This window comes from Cupressus sempervirens, chromosome 3, assembly GCF_028749045.1.
Source record: "Cupressus sempervirens isolate cs-2001-9-10 chromosome 3, ASM2874904v1, whole genome shotgun sequence".
Taxonomy (NCBI): Eukaryota; Viridiplantae; Streptophyta; class Pinopsida; order Cupressales; family Cupressaceae; genus Cupressus; species Cupressus sempervirens.
This window is the reverse complement of record NC_143120.1, coordinates 155,005,410-155,031,533: the sequence shown is the minus strand read 5'-3', so window position 1 is coordinate 155,031,533 and position 26,124 is coordinate 155,005,410. Positions and strand designations below refer to the sequence as shown.

The following is a 26,124-nucleotide window of genomic DNA, read 5'->3' as shown; positions in this document are numbered from 1 at the left end:
ATATATAATTTCATATATATATATATATATATATATATATATATATATATATATATATATATATATACATATATATATATATATATATATATATATATATTAAAGAATATGATTTCAAGGAATATAATTTCAACGGTTTTTTCATTTTGTCGAGTCATTGTCGAGTTATAGCCGAGGCACGACTCGAGTCGGCCTTCCTGAGTCCAACTCGAGTTTAAGCCTAGGAACTATGAGTGATACCTTCCTTTTCTACAATCTTATCCACAATTTTATCAATCTTTTTCTTCCTAGAGCCTCTAGCAAGTTCTTCCCTTGCCTTACTATATGTTTCTTCATAAGTACCTCGTCTCTCTGAATTATGGTCTTTATCAAATGCCAGAATTGCATCTACAAGTTAAGCTACAATGAATGGAACTACTTCATATCTCATTCGAGGATCCATTGAACCCTTGGCTCAGCTGCCTCCTTACATGTACTGTCAGCTTCCACCATGAAATACATTGAGTCTGCATATTTCTCAACAATTTCCCTAGAAATCCTATCCCTTTGCTTCATCTCCCTTTTGTATCCCTTGAACAGACCAAATAGATCACTATCAATCATCTTCATATCCTGCTTTCTCTAATGCTCAATGATCAAACGTGCAATAGTGTCATCTCTCCATGCATGAGGATACATGTTAGGAAACTTATGGATAATAAGTAAAAACATGTGAAGTATTAATGATCCAAATCTAAACACTTGTGATTTGTCATGATGTATCCTTCTATTGTTCTCCAGTAATTATTGCCTTAGAATTTCAAATTTCATTAAAATGTCAATTGTCCATGTTCAATTACCATTTTATATGCAGTATGGCTAATACCTGCAAATACGAAGTTACGTCTATTGATGTAATGCATCTTGTAACCCATAATTTTAGAAATCAACCTTACATACTTTTGCCTGATGTTTGCGAGGGTCATTGCTGGCTTGCCCCACTTAGAACCTATGTTCTTCTCAACTTCCTTCTCTACTAGCTTTGGCATCGTATGCACAATCCTAACATTACCAAAACTAGTGGCAAGATGAATAAGTTCCTTTGTAATTTTAAATAGTTGGTCTCCTAAACAAAGAAACTGGTCATGAATCTGACTCAACACTATCTTAATCCACTCTAGCTCCTTGAATTCCTCAAAATCCATGACTTGCACAATGTTTACAGCTTCCAAGTGTTTAAATTCACACTTCTAGGTTCTATCCTCATTATATGTCTTTCAAATCACTCCAAATGTCGGCATTACCTATGGTTTCATATTTGCAATGAATATATTCCCTTATATCCTCTACACGTAACACTTCGTCAAGGGTTTGTGAGAATTCGCCCTCAAGATCATCCTCCATGGACTTAAAAGGATGTTTCTTAAAGTGGTATTGTGTTCCTTCCTTAACCTCATAAATATGAGGTGTATTCATCTCTATTCCACTATAATCAATTTTAAATAACTCCAAACAAAGCTCGCAAAACAATCTAAATACCTTTTATGTCATCAAAGTAGGATTTACACTAAAACCTTTGAAATCCTTCACACAAGTGTTCAAATATCTGTAAACCCACTTTGCTCAAGCTCTGGCAATGTAAATGATGAAGAAAGAATCCAATTTACCCATTAAATCCTTGCAAATTGATCTACAATTAATGGGTTGGGTCGCATACAGGGAAAAGTTGCTATAGAAGCAGTAGCCATAAAAACTTACAGTGACATCTCAACTCACCACATTAAGATCTACAAATAGAGATATTGTGTCTCTAAACTCTGAATCACCTTAATCCAAGCTCGCATAACTTAACTCAGGGAATATGGGGGCAAGGTATTCTCCACACAACTACTCCCCCTAAGGCAATGCTAGCCAATTCAAGCTAATGTAGAAGGTTTAATGCTTGGCAATGACTCTCCCTTATTTGAAGACACATTCTAATCTTTTCCTTCCACTTTCCTTTACAAATGTCTTGTTGATTTTCTCATAATTTACCTAGTTTGATCCATTATTCCTTCTTCCATTGTAATTGTTCCTTCTAACATTAGGCATTCTTTCATTGTTCACATATCCCTTGAACCAATGTTGTAGCACTTCCAAACCAATTTAATATTTTACACCTTAACCATAAACATCCACAAAGTACATTGCATAAAAGTAAACCATACATCAAAAGAGAACTCATAATACCATGATTTTGTTCTTGAGGAAACCTTGGCCAAGGGAAACCCCATTGGGCATAGTACCCACAAGATGATGCACTAATCTGAATTTGTTTTGTCAAGGGGTTTGACCTTGTTAGGAGTTGTTACATAGCGTACATATGTCCCTATTACGAGACTAGACTTTGCTAGAGGCCTACAACCTTGTTAGAAGTTGAGAATAAAAAGGGAGCATACTTGCTCAAGAATAAAGGCTAAATCCACCTTCTGGACTCACTATCCAAAGTTCAAACACAAAGAAAATATTACAAAATACAAAACTACACATAAATCACAATGTTTGATTAGTCCTCAGCTAATCTCGCATCCATTTTGATCCAACATTAAGGCTCACACATCATATACAATACATCTCAAATATATATTATAACCCATGCTTGCATACAAAACAAGTCCTTCATTTATACCCTTGCAAACGATTTATCCTATCGACTTATAAACTCTTTACCACACGTGTCCACAAAAATTTCAAATATCCAAAATAGAACCATGCTATCCAAGTGTTAAGACCTTGGATGTTGTCCCTTCGTTGCCAAGAAATTGAATTGTCCAAACAATTCAATTTGCTAGACCAAAAATGCTTGATCACACGAATTGTCTCGTTATACTGTTATATTGCACCAATTATACTTTGCACAACCAAAACTCATGCTAATCATCATATAAACATAAGCGACCATACTAAGAGCCTCTATACACTATATATACCATATTCCCAAAGTTATAGCCTTTTTTGATAGTTCTATTGTTGTTGCTGATCAAAATTGTTTAACTATAACCTAAGTTCCTACTTTGACGTAGGAATTTTTCATGTTCAATACTTAAAAAAACGGATTGTCAATCCAAGCGACCATGTCAATGACATATGTTGCCATCAATGACAAAACCTGAACTCCCAATCATCACTCACTTTCTAACAGGCATTGTCTTTGCTTGGTCCTTATCGTGCTAATCCATTAGATGTCGATTGTTCATGTAGTTAATTGTATTCTCGCTTGTAACAGGGTATTTGTAATGGTCTGAAAGATCGTTGTTTGCAATCTCACTAAATTGGAACATTGGGAGATCGTTTTTCCTTATCATATCTTTCATTGATGCTTAGTCTTAATATCTCCAATGAATTTATTGATTGCATCTTTCCTTTCATCAATTTACTCCTCATTTTTCGGATTCGGCAATTGCTATCTTTCTTCCCTTAAAATCTTCAATGTCTTGTGCATCACTACACTCACTAATAGGGCATGCATTCAATTATTACTACTGTAATGTACCCATCGAGGACCTTATTTTTCTCTCAAATTCTCAATTAGGGTTTAGATTGCATTTTGAAATAGCAACTTGCAACGTTCCTTACTAGAAGAATGTCAACTCCCAATGATTAACATACAAGTACAGCAATTAAATCAGAATATATTAAGAACAATCCCTACGTTGTAATACATACATACGCCTTTATTCCTTACCTCAGTACTATTTGCTAGCTTTAAGAAAGATGGTAGACCTATTGTGCTAAGACACTTGACGCAATTTGCAAGCAGACTTCCTTAAGGTTCTACCCATTTTGGTACTTTCCCATCATGCAACCGAACTTACTCAACCTCTTCCTACATATACTCCATGTCCTCTTACTAGTAATTAGTGAGTTATTAACAAACTATCCAAGAATAAATTAATATTGATTATATAGATAAACATGCATAATGTACTGATTTATAGCTTCGGTCAAATCAAACGATAAAATCAAATCATGACAAGATCTATTACACTCTTGCATTTGATATCTATCCTTTCTATGCATTATTGTTATGAATATTATTAATAATTAATGATATATATATATATATATATATATATATATATATATATATATATATATATATATATATATATATATATATATATATATATATATATATATATATCTGTGTCTGTGTGTGTGTGATAAACATGTGTTCTTATTGGTCCAACAAATAATAATTATATAAGAATATCATTGATGATGAGACAACCAAATCATATTAAACTCTGAATATCGATCTGAATAAACAATAATGATAAACTGTTTTAGAAGTCAGCACCATTTGATTTGGACATGTGTTTCCATTATGCTATCGGCATCTTAGTCAATCACTGTTAACGGCATCTTCATCGATCACATGTTGTCAGCATCTTAGCAAATCTCATATATTTGTAATAATAATTATTGGGTTGTTATGGAACAGAAGTCATATATATATTAGGGGTATGTCTCACATAGAGACATGTCCCTACATAAATTAAATTCACGTAGAGACATGTCCCTCCCTGAATTAGATTCACGTACAGACATGTCTCTATGTTAGACATGCCTCCTCATAGAAGTATATATATTGATCTAAATTGGTTCTTGGAAAACACATACCATATACACAATGAGTGCCATTACAAGGTACACCAAAGATCAATATATGTATCAGATATATATGCAATAGAATATACTTACAGATCTGCAGTATTATCCTCTTACATATTTCTCCCAAGAAAGAATCATACCAGATTGAAAAGAGATCAAACAGAGTTAGTTCAAATATATCATTATGAAAAAATAAAAATAAACCTCTATCTACAACCTGATCCAAATTTCTAACATGGTATCAGAGCCAACTTAAAATTGAAGAAAAGAACGGATCAGATAGAAAATCTATTCACCATCAAAAAAGGATTCAAATAAGCAAAAATGGTCGCAGAATTAGAATTAAAGATAGACTTTAGTTTTACAAATTGAACCCTTTGTCTTATGATTAATTGATCTCTTGGTAAATGCAACCAAAAAATTCTATAAATTATTTGTTTGATTAAATATTACTACGACAGGATGGTTAATGGAATATTAAACTCCACGCAGATACAATCTTTATCACCACTGTTATTTCCTTTGTAAAATCAGTGTCTCTTAATTAATCACTTATTCCATTATTCTTGTATGTTTGTCTCTGATTTCCAGCCTACACTCTTGTCTTTAGTTTGTAAGGAAAATTTGCAAATTAGGAATAATATTATAAAAAATTATATTTTAATTAAGAATTAGAATATTAGGAAGAACTAGATATTACTAATTGGCACTCATTATTATTATTTAATATGATGACTTTTGGATTACTTTTTAATAATAAATCATAACTTATTATATTTATCCATTCATTAGTTTTATATGTATTATTAAATGTTGTATCAGACAGGACATTACAATTACCTTGACAATAGGAGCTTTGTCGGCAAGTATTCTTCACGGCATTGAGGATCATTGATGAAGAAATGTTTTAACATCCAACTTATACAGGGGCATGACAGTCCTTGCCTCCACAAAATTGCTTGTCCTGAAGCAATGATTGAAAGACCATAGAGACCTATTTACCATGTATGTAAATTCTGTTTGTGAATAAAGATTTGACAGTAGAAACTTGGCAAAGCTTAAGACAAAAAATCTCTCATCTTTTAGAGAAAAAGGATCTAAGCTATCTCATGATGGTGCTAATTGAATTTGCAAAAACCCATGTTTGCATGATAAGATACCTCAAATTCAAATATTGTGGTTCACTCTTAAATATCGAAAGTACAAAGTATACATGTGAATGGATGTAAACACAATACATATGTGAAATGTATACACAAATCATATCTTAGTGCTACAATATTTTATTTTGGGAATTGGTCTATTTCGACAATTTTATGTTGTAAGGTTTGTTTCCCCTTCATCTTTTGTTTGGGTGCTTCTGAGATCTCCTTCGTCATGCTTTGTTTTCTTGTTCATGTTGCCTTCTATTTCCTTGTTGAGTATTGCTTCTATTTTGTGGACTTCACTCATTTTTCCACATATATGTCAAACTTCCCATGGTTCTTTAGATTTGAAGCACACATTCTTCTTTTTAGGTTATCTCATTATTTTTGGGCATTTCCATCTCTACACACATGCTTGGGTTCCCACTATTTATTACATTTGTAGAATACATTTTTCTTTTCAGATTCTCCTTTATGTCAATTTTGTACCCATCTAAAAGGTTCTTGGCATTTGTAGCATAAATTCTCTTTCTTAAGTACATTTTTTAACATGAAGACCTTGTGGTGCCTATCTTCCTTGTGGAAATGTTGTGTATGCTAGCTTGTAGCTTTGATATATGTAGATGATGTTTCAAGTGTCAAATTTGATTCAATGGCATCATCTAGGGTCACTGGTTTAAGAGCACTTACAAATCCCCAAAGTAATTATTTCAATCCTTCAACAAATAGAAACATCAGACTATCTTCATCAACTCCTAATACTCTAACTGCAACTCTTTGGAATTCAGTTAATCATCAATTGTCCCTTGCTGTTTTGACTGATTTAGCTCTCTAAAATCATTTTGGTGATTTTTTTGGTCAAATCATTTTATCAGTTTTTGTGAAGAATCATAATACAACATTATATTTTGGTATCCTTAGCTGTGGATTCCAAGGTGCTACCATTTGTGGGCCAATCCTTCTAAATGTAGGATAGCAAATTGCAATGCATCTTCTTCCATCATTGGACTAAGGGTAAAATAAGTATTCAACTTTTGTAACCATACATGGGTTGTTCTTTTATCTACCCATCAAAGTTTGGATGAGTCGTTTTATTTACTTTGTGTCCTAAGTCCTTATTTGGATGTTTCCCAAACTCACCGCAAGTTGGGTGAGTCCGGCGAGTTGGCGATCAAAATCAACTTTGTCGGGTTTTGACAACTTGGCGCGAAGGGTTCTACCCCATCACTTGCCTAACTTGACGAATGGGCAAAGCTTGCTCAACTAGCCAAGTCTGAGCATGCATAACTCGAACGAGTCTGAGCATACACTTGCAAGTTTACTCTGTAATTCAACACTTGGCTTAGGGAGCAAGAGGATTTAAACAAATATATCATTTAAGTATATGAAATGATACTTTAAGTTATATTTTTATAAATATTGTCACAATGTTTGAGATAGGTTTCAGCTTCATAGGAGTTAAGATGCAAACTCTAGATTTTGGGGTTTTCTAAACAAATCCAAACTCGGCCAAATTCCAAGATTCAGCATGCCTTCAACACTAACTCCTCATAACCTATCCTAACTTTCTAAGGTCAAACTAAAGCTAGAACAGGGATTGTCTAAAGCTTTTAAGTTTTTAACCTAGGTTGCATGGGTATACATACCCAAGTACCCAAGTATTGGGCACACTTACCCCAAGTATTGGGTACTCAATAGAGATCATCATAGCTAAGACCTTGATTAAGATTTTGTTATTTTGTTTTGGTTTTTTGTTTGCATATCAGCTTGTTGTTTATCAGGCTTAATTCACTACATAATCAATTTGAAACTTTGATACAATGCTGATTAACATTAAACTTTATCACTATTCAAGTCAGCAGTTTATCATTATATGGCATTGTTAGATGATTTATGATCTCCTTGTTCATGTTTAAAGTCTTCCTTCTCTATTACGCATCTAGACATTTATCAAATATTATTATTACAAACATATTGCAGATCTAAAACTGAAAACAATAAATTACATTTGCAAACTTTATCACTATTCTTATTTTGAAAAACCATTATGACTCATATTTTTAGATTCTCTATAAATATTAAATTATATTAAAAAAAAATTGGCATACCCAAGTACCCCTATTTTGAAAAATAGTCATACCCATATCGGTACCCTAAGTACCCAAGTACCCCCAACCGTGTGCAACCCTGATTCTAACTCATTTCATCCAAAATACCTTTGGTTTCAATTCCATGTTTCTAACAGACTTGGCTACAATTTAAATTTTACGTATATGATGGATTTATCATTCATGTTCCTTGTTATGTATGCGATGACAAATTAGCTTCTATTTGATGATGTTATAGTGTCTTTAAGTTATATTCAATAAAGGGTGCATGAAACAACTTTTAAATTGTTAGGAATCTATAAATTTCAAGGACTTTTTCATTTGCCAAGTCGTTGGCGAGTTTGAGTTGAGTCAGCCTCTCTGAGTCCAAGCCAAGACCGAGTCTGGGAACTATGCTCTTATCCTTTCTAGATGCCTCATGTCTCTTTGCTTTACAAAATTTTCTAAATGATATAGTTCCACTCACATCAGGATCCAACTTTCTGTAGGCTACATCTATTTCCTCCCTTAGTGTATCATCTCAAGTAGGAAAGGGGGGTTTTGGTATCCTAATTTCTAAATGAAAGGATCCATTATTATTTTTTGAACGATTTGAACTTACATCTATCTCATTTGAGGAATTGATCTCAAAATTATCGATTGAATATCTTATGCATTGTAAGGAGTGTGGAATTACTTGTGTCATTTTAGTCAATTAATGCTTTGGTGGTCATCTTCATGAATGTTTTGAATTCATTTTCCCTTTGTTCACCCTTCTCATTGTTTTGAGTGATGTTAGAATTGGCTGCTAGTTTTCTTGTCTCTTTCTAAGACCCTTTTATGCCCTTTGGCTATGTTACGTTAAATTAACTTCCCTAGGATGGCAAGATTAAAGCTTTGATACCAATTGTAGTGTCCCCTACTAGGAGACTACTTCCAATGATTGAAATATGTCACGATGTATTCACGTCAAATTAGATTAAGAAACTGTTGAAGTAACTAAGGTCGTTTCTGCAAATGTATTTTCATTGCCATTGTAATTGATGATGTCCAAATGCAGATTTGGATCTCATATATGTATAATATGAGAGGAGATACGTCTCTTCAAGAAATATGAAGAGACGTCTCTCTATAGTTAATCATCATTTAGTTTATAAATAACTATATGCATAACTCATCTTATATATAATATTAACATATTAACCATATATGTAATATAATATTATATTATTATATTATTATATAATAATGCATAATATATATAATACATATTATATTACATATATCATATAAATATTATATATAAGATATATAATGCATAATATATAATATCTATTACATATATAATATATATTATATATATAAGAATCACCAATAACAATTTATTTGAAAAACATAAGCACAGATTAGTATATCAAATAATCAATGTTTTACTTCTACTGACACTAAAACATTAACACTCCCTCTTTAATAAGGGAGAAGTAAAACATCATTAGATTAGACTCAAAATCATTATGTAATCAACACAATGTATATTAAAATCTCTTAGCAACATAAAGCATTTCCTATGTCTCTACTTGCACTTAAGCAATGTCTAGAGATGTTCATGACACACTCATGATCTCTACTTGCACTTAAGCAATGTCTAGAGATGCCAATAACACATTCATGATCTCTACTTGCACTTATGATCTCTACTTGCACTTAAGCAATGTCTAGAGATGCCCATAACACACTCATGATCTCTACTTGCACTTAAGCAATGTCTAGAGATGCCCAGAACACATTCATGATCTCTATTTGCACTTAAGCAATGTTTAGAGATGTTCATGATACACATATGATCTCTACTTGCACTTAAGCAATGTCTAGAGATGCCCATAACACACTCATGATCTCTACTTGCACTTAAACAATGTCTAGAGATGCCCATAACACATTCATGATCTCTACTTACACTTAAGCAATGTCTAAAGATGTTCATGATACACATATGATCTCTACTTACACTTAAGCAATGTCTAGAGATGCCCATAACACACTCATGATCTCTACTTGCACTTAAGCAATGTCTAGAGATGTCCATGATGACATAATAGATTTGTTACCCATGATTTCCAATTTTTCGAAAACAATATCTAGAGATGTCCAAGATAACAAGACTATCATCTGTAAGATCGTCACCTTACAAAGATTACCTTCTATTTGTTTGTTATCATGGTCTCCGGTAGATTCCGGCCCAAAGAACCATGATAACGAGCCTATCATATGTAAGATCGTCACCTTACAATGATTACCTTCTATTTGCATATGTCAATGAAAGATCGTCATCTTTCATTACATATGTGAAACAACAATTATATAACCAGATATAGATAGAAATTTAAAATTCACCATACCAAACTTTACCTTTGAAATATTTCAATTTAACATTTCCCTTTAGAACTTCTCATAGAAAAGATATCATCCATAAGGAATTGGATATCAAAACTTTCTCCCTCTGAATATTGATCCTGGGATGTCAGGTCCTCTTGTTACTTCCTCAGAAAACTCTCTTTTCCCAAGGATGCTTGTCAAACTCAACACACCCTCATGATATACATAGGAGTAGGCCCATCAACATCATGCAGTCACCCACATGAATTTCTAGACTCCCTCTGAGTATCAATCTTCTAAGCTCCAGCATTGCCTTTGGAGAAGTGTCATACTCCCTCTTAATGTAAAAGAATCTCATAATCTCAATCATCAAAGATACTTGCATCAAAAGCCACACTTTATCCATCTTGATCATCAGGGTCTTTGAAACTACTATCATTAGATTTAGTCTGTACAATATTTAATAGCATATGTAATGTGCAAACCTTACTTTCCTGTAAGAATATCCTCAATCATAAAGGAAAAGATCAATGCAAATAACCCTTATGGTATGTCGAGAAAAATAGAGAAATTATAAATTAGATAAATACAAAAGATAAGAATACTTATCTGTTTAAGAAGATTCAGAAATTGTCTTCTTAGATTATTTGAGAAGATTTCCTTTTTTAATGAAGGTTCAAGTGGGAATGAAACATTGACTATTATTCCCCTCACAATGTAAAATTCTCACTCATTTTTATATTGTTTAGTATCAAATATGCTGACTTCTTTCTATGTTAGAAAATCTAAACATTTGTTTAGCATAATAGTAGAAGCGAACGCAAACTTGTCCACAATATGCCAATATCTTGATTGAGTATGATTGTGTTACTTGAATGACTCTACAATTCATACGTCAAGTATCATTTATCATTTATCGTAGTTGATTAAGATCACATAGTTGCATGAATTAAAGTCCTCTTGACTGTTACAATTTATCGATCACTAAAGATTCCACAACATAGTTTTACTCCCTTTGAATCAATGTGATCACTGAAGTTTGACAAAACCATATCCTCTATCTACTCCCTCTCTTTCAAGGTTGCAGTAGATGAAATATCAAGCTCCTTCTTCTTGCAATAACATTCTTAGAGGAAACGATCAAGGCAAATAGCTTTTATAACATATTGAAACTGAAAGATATCTAAGAGAGAGACTAATAAGATCTTTCTAGTAAAATGTAGATAATTATAAGCTAATGTCATTCTCTCTTATCCTACTTCTAGAATTATCCCCATTATTCCATATATATATTTATTTATTTATTTATTTATTTATTTTTTTTTTTTTTTTTTTTTTTTTTTTTTTAATTCATTTTTATTCATTTATTTATTTATTATAAATCCCCATAATATATTATTTCATCTCAATTTATTATTTTTCTCTAATTATTTATTTTGAACATAACATCAAACCACTTAAATATCATCATATTATTGTATATCTCTTTATACAATGTGAAATGAATTTGTTTTATTATATATATATATCAATCTTGATTCATATATAAATAATTAGTCATACTAATTTAAAAGAAGAAAGATATTTCAAAACTAACTTACGTGAAATATATATATAACCCTAAATATACTCTATCAAGTATCACCTTTTATACTTACTTGATCGGATGTGAGTCTCTACTTCTCAAGACCTTAGTTACCTCCTCCTTATCCTTCTATTGCGCATCACTTATCTCCCTTGAAGGTGTGTCCAAACTTTTCTTTGTATTTTCTTTACCTATCCCAATAGGTCTCTCTGCTCAAACTTATAAAGTCTTGTTAACAATACTTTCCCTTTTATGTTTATATGTTTTATCAATAATAACAATATATCGTCCTAGCCTTATTACTACAAAGGCACCAACGCTAAAGCAAGAAATTGTGGAAACTTCTCTGTAGAAATTGACATGACTGGACAACTTCAGATAGCAGGTGAAGTCGACATCAGTGAACGAAAATTCAATTACCAAATTCATCTTTCATATTGGTTCAGTTTATTTATTCGTCTTATCAATAAACATAAAGTCTACATATAGTTTGTATTCCACACAAGGATTGCTAATGGTGATTTCGGTCAAAATATATCGCAGTGATGGCTATCTTCATCCAAGGTTCTTGCAGAACTCTATTAGCCAAGAGCTTGTTCAATATGTTTATATCTTTATATCCACGATGAAACCCAAGATGTCACCAACACCAAAATGCGATGAAGAGGATGACCAACATTTGTGCCTATAATATCCAAGACTTGAACATGCCTTCACAATTCTTTTTGTTGTATCTTTATAACCACTCTCTGGGCAGTTATATGTGCGAAGAAATTTAAAGTTTGTGGGATGTCTTCTACTGCATATTCTCCCTATAAAATGGTCATCACGATATTTGCTCCGAATATATAATGTCAATTACAGAATCAACATGCAGCTATCTTGTTCAACCAATATGTCAGGGCATTAGAGAATCCCTTCATTCTATGCATGTTCCTCTTGACTAGCACTCCAACACTAAGTGTGAATTTTGTTGGGTGATTATGATTTGGATTTATTTTATCCTGATGTGAAACGTTGTTCCTAAAGTGCATGTGCACTAAAGCAAAGGTGGAATTATGTTAGCTAGTGTTACGCCTTTCACTCCTTTACCTAGATGCTAATCTTGTCCTGACTTCCAAGAAATTTCTTAACATGTAATTCCCATTCCTTTTGTCGGCTTGCATAGTAAGCTGCTGTTCCAGTTTGGGACTATGCCTCACTCCTGCTACAATCATAATTAAGACTATGGTTCCATCCTATCGTTGTATTTTCCATGCTAACTTCCTCCTATTTGTGAACTCGTGATTTGCATGTGTTTGGAATGACTAGTATTTCTCTTTTTCAGATTCCTGTCTCTCCTCAGAAACTTTTAAATCAAATTCAGCTCCGACTCTTTTCCAATACCTGCAAGAAAGCCATCAACACCAACACTAAACTCACTGTATAAATCTCCAATGCGTATGATATTCTCAGATTGCATCTCATTTTCAAAGAATTGACAGCCGATAACTTTGTAATGATAATGATATGCTTCATGTCATGTATATTTCCTATCATGTTCATCCAATCAGCTTCATTGGGAAGAAAACAAAAAAACTTCACATTTCTTTGTGTGTTCTCTACAAACAAAACAACACATATACGAAATAAAAGTTTTCAAAGAGTGACTATAAGCGATACATATTTTGAAGACTTGTTCCTCATCTACATGTCGGCACACCTAGATGATAGAGATTCAACTCGAGAACGAGTTCAATCTCAGTGATAATGAGGGACCCTTATTTCCTCATTTCTTGGTTCTGCACCCATGTCATGTCATATTTCGATGCTAGTGACCTTTTCTCACATTTGATGTCAATTTCCATATTTGGCAATTCTAAATTTTTTATGTTCAATATCTCTTACATTTGCAACATGCTCTGATACCATGTTGAAGCAACTAAGATCGTTTCTGCAAATGTATTTTCATTGCCATTGTAATTGATGATTTCCAAATGCAGATTTGGATCTCATATATGTATAATATGAGAGGAGGAAATATGTCTCTTCAAGAGACATGAAGAGACATCTCTCTATAGTTAATCATCATTTAGTTTATAAATAACTATATGCATAACTCATCTTATATATATAATATTAATATATTAACCATATATGTAATATAATATTATATTATTATATAATAATGCATAATATATATAATACATATTATATATATATATATATATATATATATATATATATATATATATATATATATATATATATATATATATATATATATAATGCATAATATACAATATATTATATATATATATAAGAATCACCAATAACAATTTATCTGAAAAACATAAACACAGATTAGTATATCAAATAATCAATGTTTTACTTCTACTGACACTAAAACATTAACAGAAACAACGAAGGCTTCATAGTATAGTTGACAATTAACATACCTAAGCCCTACTTCCTTGCTTCTCTCCTAAACTTCAACACTTAGGAGGATGGGGATTTACCTATCATAGGTCGCATGACAACAATCTACAGACTCCCTCAAGCCACTGGGAATGTATGCTCATAACCATCTCAGGATATTCCCTCAAGCCATTGGAAATACATGTACTTACCCATTTTGGAACTTAACTATTTTGTGAGGTTTTAATCTGCCTGTCCCTACACAACAACAGCCTATCCTCTTCCAGGGCTATAGTGATTGATTATAGAATAGGCTATGAATATATCAACTGTAATGAATTATGAATAATTAAGAATATATGGATATATAAATAGATACAGCAACTGATATATATAATTCAAATTACACCATTATAAACTGTTATTTCTACTACACTAGACCATATATTGATCCCTATATCCCTAGCAGCATTCATATATAATATTTTGTAAATCAGTGTGGATCCATAAGTAGACACAGCATACCTAGTTGCTGCTATATGATGCTTACCAGCAATAATATATATTCTCTTTCCTTCTGATCTGTTTCTTGTGATCAGTGTCAAATATATTTATAATCTCTTTTTTCCCTATGCCTGAATGAGAGGAATGGACTTCCTTCTTATACTTGGTGTCTTGAAGTGATGCCTCTAACAAAGATGTCATTGTCTTTATAACAGCCTTTCTCTTTATTTGCACCCCTTCCCATAATGCTCAAACAATCAGTTTATTACTTTTTTAACTGATACCTTATCAGACAGTAATAGATAACAATCTCCTAAAACACAGAAGTGGGTCAATATTAGTCAATCTCATATTTCGATATCTTTGTTAATCAATGAATTGCTTCCCTTCGCGTGACATAATTTTCTTTGAATGCTTCTCTTAGATACTTCAATCATTAGTGTCATGTCTATAACGATATCATTAGTTGTACTTGTCTATTGCAAGATATGATAAAGGAACCACAGTCACTATGATTACTATATCTCTCCAAATCAAAGAAGCAATAATCTGAAGAAAAAAAAATTGATTAATCCTGAACACTAGAGCCAGCCAATCTTTTTCCTAACAAACGTTAACCGGATTTTCAATGACCTTTTAGCATTTTGAATGCATTAAAATCATATTAAGATCCACAAAAAAAGGAAAAAAGCATAAGCAAAAACCTATGAAACCCTACAAAAAACTCAAGAAATTGACAAAACACTGAGAAATAGGGTTGATTCTAGGACAAAAAAAGAATAATCAATGTGGAATCAACACAAAAACAATTTGTTATTTTGTCCTTTTAATTTTCTTTTTAACCTCTAGAAACCACTAAACAAAGGAGAGGGAGAAGCAATGGCGGCCATCAACTGAATTTGAAAGGACCTCAATCATCCTAAATTGTGGGCGGCATGTCAAATTGTGTCAAAGCAACTAATAAATTTGCTCTAAATTACAGTTTCAATATGAAACAAGCTCTCCACATGCCTCAACACGTGGATTATGATGGAAGCAAATATATAATTAAATATTATACGCTAATTTTTAAAAATAGCTAATATGCACTATTATAGATGGCCCTTTAACGGGGAAACAGCAGACCCCTATAGTTTATTATTGATATTATAAAGTAATTTCAAGATTTAAATTATCAATGATTGATATATTAATAGTTATTTAATAAATTACAAGGTCACATGGAGACAGGAGGAACTTGTGTACTTTGGAGACGGGTATGGGCACGGTTGTTTTCCCAAAATAAGCGACGGGTACTTTGGGTACGGAAAGTCTTTTATAATTTCATATTTTATAGAAAGTCTGAAAATATAATTGCATTGAGTTTTCAAAACAAGAACAAGGATGAAGTTTACTGTCAAACATTAACTTTGAAGATTATGTACACAAATTTAAATGTCTTTAAATCATTGTATTGAAGTTTCAAACCAATTAGTGATTACATATTGAAATAAGCTTGATAACAGAAAGCTGATACGCAAATAAAAAACTGAAACAAAATTTGGATATCTTTATCAAGGTCCTTAGCTATGATGCACTCTATTGAGTACTTGGTATGAATACACATAACAATTCCCCATTAGCATCCCAGGAGTATGAGTACAAGTACTCATGCAACTATGATATATTGCAAATTAAAAATTATGCAGAATCTGTTTATATTTATTTTTAATATATAATTAATATTTAATTTTATCATTAACATTGGTCTCCACCTGAAATAGTAGTTGCCAAAACCAATGGCTTGCTAATCATTTACTTCAGGTAAACAAATATCTTTTGTTGAGTTCTACCCATATAAAGGACATACAAATTGCCATTATGGAAAACAAAGCATTGGAATTGTGGAATATTATTAGATAAGTTTTCTCAAATATCGAACTGCCCCTACGAAACTCCTTGCCTCAATCACAATGAATGTCTTGGATCACTTCAACATGGTTTCCACTTCTAATAAATTCCTAACAGTAGCTAGATTGATGTCTGATAAATTTCGATCTGAGTTACTTCACAGACTTGGCTAATATTTGATATCACACTGAGACAACTATTTGGTGGCTGCCCTAAAAAGTCTAAATAGTTTTGATTTCTGTCACTTCATAGATTTAGCTAATTTATGATCTCACACTTGGCTTTATGGTGACTGCCCTCTAAAAAATTTAACTGAATATTTGCCTATGTAATCAGCAATATAAATTAAAATGACAAAAACTATTTTCTACAATTCATTTTGATCACGGGTACTTCATAGACTTGGCTAGTATTTGATCTCGCACTAAGGCAACTATTTGGTAACTGCCCTCTTTAATAGTTTATATTTACCTATGCAATGAACAATATGAATATAAACAACAAAATCTGTTTTTTTGCAATTCATGAGTTGTATTCAATTTTATTCTCTCTAAATCTCTATGCTATGGAAATACCCTTAAAGTTTCAAATATAGCTTTCGTCTCTTTTTCTACAATTTTTTATAATTTTTAAAAATCAGATTTTTTCCTTTTTTTTTTCCCATAAAAAAAAGATTTCAAAAATCTTGTGCTTTTAGTTTGCCAATTAATTCTACAAATACTCCAAACATTGACCTGTTACCATATCTTGTATAGTCATTTATTTATCAATGGTATTGTCCTTTCTTACTCCTTATCATGCTAATTCATAAGACATCGATTGGTATTGTAGTTAATTGTGTTCTTGCTTCTAATCAGATGTTTATAATGGTTTGAAAGATCGCTGTTTGTTGCTTCACTGTATTGGTACTTTGGTAGATCATTTTTCTTCATCATATCTATCACTGATGTTTAGCCTTCAATATCTCCAGTGAATTAATTGATCACATCTTTCCTTGTATCAGTTTACTCCTCATTTTTCTGATTTGGCAATTGCTATCTTTCTTCTGTTAAAATCGCCGATGTCTTGCATATCATTGCACTCATTAATAGTAGCTGTGATCCGTTGTACTTAATACAATTACCATGACCATAGTATCTTTGCCGGCAAGTATTCTTCACAGGGTTGAGGATCATCGGTGAAGAAGTGTTTAACCTTCACGGTGTTGAGGATCCTCCGTGAAGAAATATTTTACTTCCAACTATACGGGGGAAAGATACTCCAAGAAGTGGCTGTGTACTTAAGACAATGCCGCGTGGCTGGTGGTTTCTAGAAGACTAGAAGTGAACAAAGGGTGGTTTAATTCTTTCTGTTAAAACACTGTTGTATTTTGTCAAGCTTATATATGTGCCAATATGGCTTTTGTTAACTATACAGTGTGTGGATGGCTGGTTGTATGTAGCAACAGATTTTGTTTCCATTTCTGTTGCTGTGTTCTGGTTAAATATTTTAATATGCTAAAGAGTTAGTTGCTTCTCTGTGATTTATATAACCATCAATCCTCATCAAGTAGGGCTGGGCCCCCAGAATAAAACCTCAACAATATATTTTTAAAAAATAGAAGACAAAGTATAAAAATTAAAAAGATAGTTTCAACATCTCAGGTAGTCCACAAACCTTTATAACATCCCGACTAAGGTCTTCTTTGTTTAAAATACGGGCAGTAATCTTCTTTCCCTTCTCAGATATACTACCGCCTGGCTTTACCTATTGAAAAGAACATAAGTCAGTAAGAACAAAAGACAAAAATTTAAGATAAAGTAATGCAATCAAAAAGCTTATATCCAAACATCAATTCTCACGCAGCTCATTTAGACTCAAAAAACAAATATAAAATTCAAGCACTTGCCTCAGAGTTACGATAACCACATGTATCACAGGTGGAAGCCATAATGATCACTTCCTTGAAGTATGGAATATCTTAATTGTGTTAGGATTGGACAAGCTTGTTCCAAACATAGCATTCATGACAACCTCCAAATGCATTCGATGTCCATGGCATTTTTCATAACTAAGAGTCTCTTATTCGAAGAAAGCAAAAACCAAAACTCTATTAATTAAAAAGCCAATACAAGTATATACAAAGGTGCTCAAGAAACATGTGGAAACAAAGGGTACACCTCAAGAATGTCATGTGAAAAAATGAAATATTTCAAAGAGGGATATTTAGAATCTGTTTTATTGTAAAAGGCTAAGTTACCGATTCAGATGCAGATCCAGATGCGCCATTTTTTTATTTTTTTTTAAATATTTTTGGGGGGCGGGAGATGCGGATGCGTATGGATGCGTGTGTCTGTATATCTATGTGGGGGTAAGACATAATATATTTGTTAAATTAAATTAAACGCTATATTTGTTCAATTTTATATGTAATTTCAAATCTTAGTTGAAAATCTTTTTAAAAAAAAAAAACTCAGTTTGTAAATATTAATATAAAAAAAAAAATTTAAATTAAAAACCCCTAGAAAATGTTAATAAAGTTAATAGCAATTTAGTTTAATTTAAATAATATTTGATATATCATACAGGTGATGTTTTAAATATGTATTATTAAAAATTTATGATATTTAAAGTTTATAAATGAAGAAAAATATCAACAAAATAAAATACTAGATCATATATGTTAAGTTAAAGATTAAAAATTAAGTTTCTAAAAAATAATTTAATACACCACGATAATATGACATTACAACATATACTTAATAAAGGTAAGAAATAAATAAATAAGAAAGAGGAGCTTAAAAAAAATTTCCTGAGATCGATTGGTCATGGAAGCTTAGAGAAAAGGCAGGCAGGAGCGGATAGAAAAGGCAGACAGGAAACCTGTTCAAAATAGCCAGCCACAGATGACACGATGGAGCCTGTGCAAAAACAGCAATGCATCCTGTTTGCATCACACAGTATCCACTCTGGCATTTGCTTCTGCAGGCATCGGCTTCTGCATCCCAAGGCTAGGCGGATGCATTGGTATCTAAGGTAAGAGGATTGGGGAATTTGAAATTAAACAAGATGTTACATTGAAAAATCAAAATTATATTTTTCCTATGCCTAATCTTTTGTCTTGTTCTCCTATGACACTTCAAGAAGGATGTTGTTTTTGTCCTGTAACAGGGAAAGGTACATCTATTCCGTCTTCTAATGGGAGTGGGTAAAAGATATTAATTGAAATATCCTACTAGAAGACAGTTGATTTAATCTCCACCGTTGATCTGGCATGCCTTCTCTGTAAGAGGTGATGCTTAACTCCTTAGTAAAGTTAGTAAGCAGTTCAGTAGTGGGTAATTGTCGTAGCAACAGCTGTTGGAATTGATAAACAGAAATTGTTGTAAACAACATCTGAATTTAATGCAATTTAAGTATTGAAGTTATGATGTCTTTCTTGTGTTCCTCTGATGTATGCATGGTTTCTATCTTCAATGTTCTTCAGTTCAGTGATTTTAATAGTGAAATATGCAGATATCTGATGGATTTCCAGTTCATACCATTGTATCTTGCTGATGTAAGCTACAGTATATGGTTAGCCTGAACCAAATTGTAGCATTACTTCAACTGTGAATGCATTTCCAATCTGAAAACCTATGTTCGATTTGAAGATTGCACTATTTTTGTTGTGTTGTGAGTAGTCTGATTTAGCAGAAATCAAGTTATTGGGATCCATCTATCTGTAGCATCATCAGTTACTATCATTCTTCTTAGGATTCTTAGCTAGCTTCAAGAACCCTTATTCCTTTGCAGTTTATTTCGAGGTTGTAGTGTTGCAAAGCTTTTGAAGATCTGAAAATGCTCAGACGGCTAGTGAATCTGAACTCCTATCATTGAACTTTCACAGATTTTGAAGTCCCACCATTAGACATTCTGAGAATCTGAAGTCTATATTTACGATTTGCAGTCTAGGAACATAAGCGGAAGACCCCTCACGATTAACAGGATACAACATCGTCAACTGAGTCTATCCAATGAAAGTCGAGACCTAACAAATAGAACCTTGTAGTCATGTCACTTCTGCAAGATTGTTATCATTTGAGATTTCCTTTTAACAAGAGAGGATAGAACTACCTGTATTTTATTCTATGTTGGTGGTGGTGTGCAAACACACCCATCAACATAAATCATAGCTATTCTTAAATTCTCTTTTAAAGACAAAGTTCATAGAGTTGATTTAACTTGGTATAACCATGTTTTGAGACTTTCTATATCACTCTTTACAAGATCCCCAATCAGCCGTCCCTTCACCTCACTCCCCCGAACCATTGCCACCTCTTCACCTTCTCTAGCATCTACGGGGCTATCATATCCATGAGTTGTAGCAGGACTGCGGATGTTAATGATAGGATCCATTAAATCTGATCTATAACTTGTAATAGCACTTGTAGATATTTATGTGTGTTCCAAGTTATTATATGAATGAATATATATGTGAAATAAAGAGGCATGTCTCTTGAAGAGACATGTCTCTTTAATATATTAACCTACATTAGTTATAGTTATAATACAAGTAATATATTCTCAATATATTATAATGGTTATATATATATATATATATATAAAACATAAGTTAATTATTCCATATATAATATCTGCCATATATTATTTATATATCTCATATATATAATATAATTTATCCGACAGAAATATAACATTAACACTCCCTCTTAATGAAGAAGGATAAAACACATAGATATTATACCATAGGTAATATTTCAAAAATAATACATATAGGAAATCTTTGATTAAAAGATTTCTAGAATATGATATCATGTAAGTATTGGCCTATCAAAATATCAACATATGATATTCACCAATTACTATTTGATATCATATTTGGTAACATGAGCATTGGCCTATCAGAATATCAATCAAATGATATTCACCAAATAATTTGAGTAATGGCCTATCAGAACATCAACTAAATGATATCCACCAAGTACTCAATTTGGTACTGGCCTATCAGAATATCAAAGCAAGATATACACCAAGTGCCGAAAATATATCTATACAAGCAACTTGTAAATAATCAAATTAATGATATCAACCACCTAGTTGTTGATTTATAAGATAAAGCCTTTACATGAAACAATTTCGTAAAAATGAATCATGCTACAAGTTATTGTAAGGACGTCACTTTACAACAACTTCTCCTCATACAAGTGATAATCATTTAGAAGTCGTCACTTCCTCATGATGTACACAGGGGACAGACTCGTACATGTATGACATCAAAAGTTCGCATGAAGTCTCCACGAATACTGTCATGTGTTGTTGTCACAACATTCACCATAAAAACATATCAGAGAATAAGGTTTCTCCCTCTTAGTTTGATATCAACTTTTTTGACCTCTTAGCACAAGGTTCTCTCCGATGAAGTATCAGACTTCCTCTGAATCTGTTATCATCCTTCTAACCTCTTGGTAGGAAGTCATGTCATGCTTCCTTAGTTCAATGGTTATCCTGATAGCATAAGGCCTTCCAGCCTACATACATGAGACTTTATCCCATGAATCATAGTCCTTTAGCTATTATAGTTTCTGACTAGTGGAGAATTCATCAATCAAGGTCTAATCCTTCTGAACCAAGATCATCAAAAGTTTGATTTAAACATTTATTATTTTTTGCTCCCTCTCTTTCTCCAAAGTTGCCTCTAATGAATTGTTAGACTCCCTCTCATAATTTTAATCAAGGATATTTGCTTCAAGAAACTCACATTATCCAACCTAATCATCAGATGATTTGTGAATCCTAAATCACGGCTTCTTTGAAGCTACTATCATAACATTGAGTCTGCACAATATAAGTTGCTCCAATGAAGGTCCATATGCATCAAATCAGGAAATGCCTCCATGTAAGAATTCATCAAATAAGGTTTTCTGCTCCCATATAAGGACGGTTCAAGATGGAAATAGAACACTGGTTATCATCCCCCCTTACAATGTTAGATTCCCACTCTTATACCGTCGAGTAATTTTGCATCACATCACATATGGAAAACCTCTTTGTGTTCTTTTTCTTCATTTCAAAAAATCATCCATGGAGAGTTTAAGAAAATAACAAGATCATAATAAAGAAAATAACTCTTATATTATATGCGTGGATTAGTTAAGAGATTGTCTACAATATGCAAATAAATGTAATAATCAAGGGACGGAGAACTTATCTCATTATACAGGAGCAACTAGAACAAGCTTTCTAACCCTTGCAGAGAATCACATCATAATCGTAATCAGAGTCCCTAAGGCCTCCCATAGAACTCAATAACTCATATACTACACAGTCAGTTGCTATATCATTCATCTTCCTTCAACAAAAATGACACCCAAAGTCCTCCAAGAACACAAAAAAAATGTTCTAAAGGGTCAGGATTCTTCAAATGGATGCTCATACTTGCCTTCCACAAATCATTTTAAACTCGAGCTTGAAGTTCCAACAACATTCTTTTGATCAGACTTGCTTCTCAACATAGCAACTCTTGAAAGCCACCTCTACTAATACTTCAGCTTTTCCAAAGACTATCACCATGCTCACAAACCCATCATAATACTCCAAAATAATAAGAAGGCTCAGATAACTCCATACGCTCAACATTTGTTAACTATGCAAAATAGGATTCTGTGAAATTGCGTTCTCATTCAAATAAATAATACTATCACATTGCTGAATAACGTCACTTGCGACTTGTCCTATATTGTTCCATTGCGGGCAACGACAGGAAGCGCAAGTGTTCAGAGTTTGAGTTGTATTAAGAAATGAATTTCTTCATCTCTAGTTTTCGTGTACAATTTGGCCTTCTAATAATTTGAAGACGAGGATAAAAATGTTATGAGCATCAGAAGACTGTGAATTAAAATTGCTTTCGGAATAATCACTGGGAATCGAAGTGGTGTAGGAATGCATGTTGTCGTGGTGCCACTCCTTGCGCACAACCACCTCAGTTCCCTCCTCCATTTTTCTAGAGTTATCGCCCAAAGAGGAGCAACAGTATCCTTTGTTTCCACCTCTGCCCATATTCACCAACTCCGCCGCCGAGTTGAGGGATAAGAGCTTCACAACTTTGATATTCGTTTCCATGAATTGCCCATGTCAAATCTCTCATCACCTAAAGAGCTCGATGATGTTCAGAGCTCTCATCTGTTTCTACTACATTTGATTTCTTTCTTTGAAGCCATGGAGGATCAGCTAGGCCCTCATCTCGATCAGTTACTACGCACTATCTACTCTGAGAACAATAATCGAGTGGTTTTAGTCCACGACTTGCTCATCACATGGATTCAAACTGTGGCTAGCAAATATTCGATCCCTGCCTACATCTTCTGCCCCATTGGTGCTTATTATAGGCTATGGATGAAGTGGTTAAGTGATCAAACATGGGGTTTGGCCCCTGTTAATATATCATCAAACCGTTGCTTTCCCCAAAGATTGTTTAATGAATCAACAGTCTTTCACCATGAAGGGATTCCTATAACACTGCAATGAGCCTCATTTTGAATATCAAGCACTCAACTCTTATATTTATTATGTGAAGATATCGCACCCAAAACTCACAACGCTACATCTCGTATTAATTATCATGCACCATATTGAATGAAGGAATATTTCCGACAAAACACTCTGCCCAACAGACCATTCACCATGCACAGTGATTTGGTTCTGCCATCTCCCCACCTTCTACGTTTGCTTCTCCATCTACTTTTGCATCCGGAAACAACATTGCCTTCTCTATTTCTCTCCCTTTCTCGTACCACCCAATCTACGTGGGAGTATTCCTTTCAATGAAAAGTAGAAAGGATATGATTCGCTCTCAACCTTTAATGGAGGAGTCCAAGCATATTAACAATGCCTACATTTTAATTTTTCTATCTGCTGACTGTTCAATTTAATCTCCTCTAAGGCTCTTCCTTTTATCCATATCTCTATCAAAGTAATCAGGTCTTTAGGATCTTCCTTAAGCAATAAAGCTTTCTTCAAAGGAACATAGCTCTGATACCATGTTAATGATAGGATCCATTAAATCTGATCTATAACTTGTGATAGCACTTCTAGATATTTATGCGTGTTCAAAGTTATTATATGAATGAATATATATGTGAAATAAAGAGTGTCTCTTGAAGAGACATGTCTCTTTAATATATTAACCTACATTAGTTATAGTTATAATACAAGTAATATATTCTCAATATATTATAATGGTTATATATATATATATAACATAAGTTAATTATTTCATATATAATATCTGCCATATATTATTTATATATCTCATATATATAATATAATTTATCCGACAGAATAATAACATTAACAAAGGGTTCCAAACAAAACTCTTCAAGCTTGGCCACATGGTCTTGGGCTCCTTCCTTGTTGTGCTCTTTAATAGAGTGGTTTGCACGAGTTTTCCTAAATCCTTGTCGAGACATGTCATCTATCCTATTCATAAGGCATGTCAGTTTCTGACCCCAATAATTATAGGACTATCATGATTGGACACTCTTGCCAAACTATATGCTACAATGTTGAACACTATTTTATCAAGAGAGTTTGATAGGTGAGGTTGTCATGCAAGGGGTCAGGTTGGTTTCCACGCTGATTTCCAAACTATGAATCATATTTTGACTCTATGGGCTATCATTGAGCAGGCTCAACACCACTTGGTGAAATTCTACTACTGCTTAGCAGACTTCTACAAAGATTTTGACTCTATTCCCCGTGAGGCTCTTTTTCACACAATTGGATTTTTGCAACTCTCTTGGCGGCTATTATGAGATTTTACGAGACTATGGTGGGCAGATTTAGGCCTTCACGAGGGTTTTCCAACCCAATTCAGAGCACCATCGAAGTGGAGGGGGGCTGCCCTCTCTCTCCAACCTTATTTGGCATTTACATTGATGAGCTTGAGGCTTTCCTCTATTATTCCTCGCTCCCTAGTGACGGTTGTTATTTGCACTAGGTCTTGATTTCCATTCTCTTATTTACAGACGATGTGGTTCTTTTGGCCTCTTCTTCGGAGGGCCTTCAACAGCTTCTTGATGGTTTTCCCTCTTGTGATTTCAAATAGATAGTTGTGAACATGAGGAAAACTCAGGTGATGGTCTTTGATTGCCTGAAGACCTCCCATCTTCACTTATATTTTCACAACCATGAAATTGAGATTGCTTCCTTGTGCACTCATCTCAATGATCTGATTTCTAGGATCTAAGACTATTACAGATAATGTTAACCAATTACATAAAGTTAATTTTAACGCTTTAATAAAACAAAATTAACGTAATTGCAAATAAGAATACACAAGATGAGATGATAGAAAGAGAGCTAGAGACACAACACATTTGATTTCGGAGTTCATCCGGGAAGGACTACGTCTCCGGGTCCAGCTCCAATAGGGGGACCGATCCGATTAACTCCAACAAATCAATACAAATGATTTGTGACAATTCCTTCAAGCACACGCAGCAAAATTCCTCTATGTGCAAGAAAAATC

The 26,124-nt window shown here is 33.2% G+C and overlaps 1 protein-coding gene across 3 annotated transcripts in view; it reads right to left on the bottom strand.

Annotated features, from left to right (window-relative positions):
• The window catches only part of LOC149565228 (uncharacterized), a 196,891-nt gene that overhangs the window by 39,621 nt on the left and 131,146 nt on the right, over positions 1-26,124 (bottom strand). For all 3 annotated transcript variants that reach the window (XM_089818779.1, XM_089818778.1, XM_089818780.1), the window contains 2 exons: positions 18,505-18,575; positions 18,273-18,362 (listed from right to left, as the gene is read on the bottom strand). In XM_089818779.1, the coding sequence (XP_089674905.1) occupies positions 18,273-18,362; positions 18,505-18,575 (161 nt within the window). The remainder of the gene's footprint in view (positions 1-18,272; positions 18,363-18,504; positions 18,576-26,124) is intronic.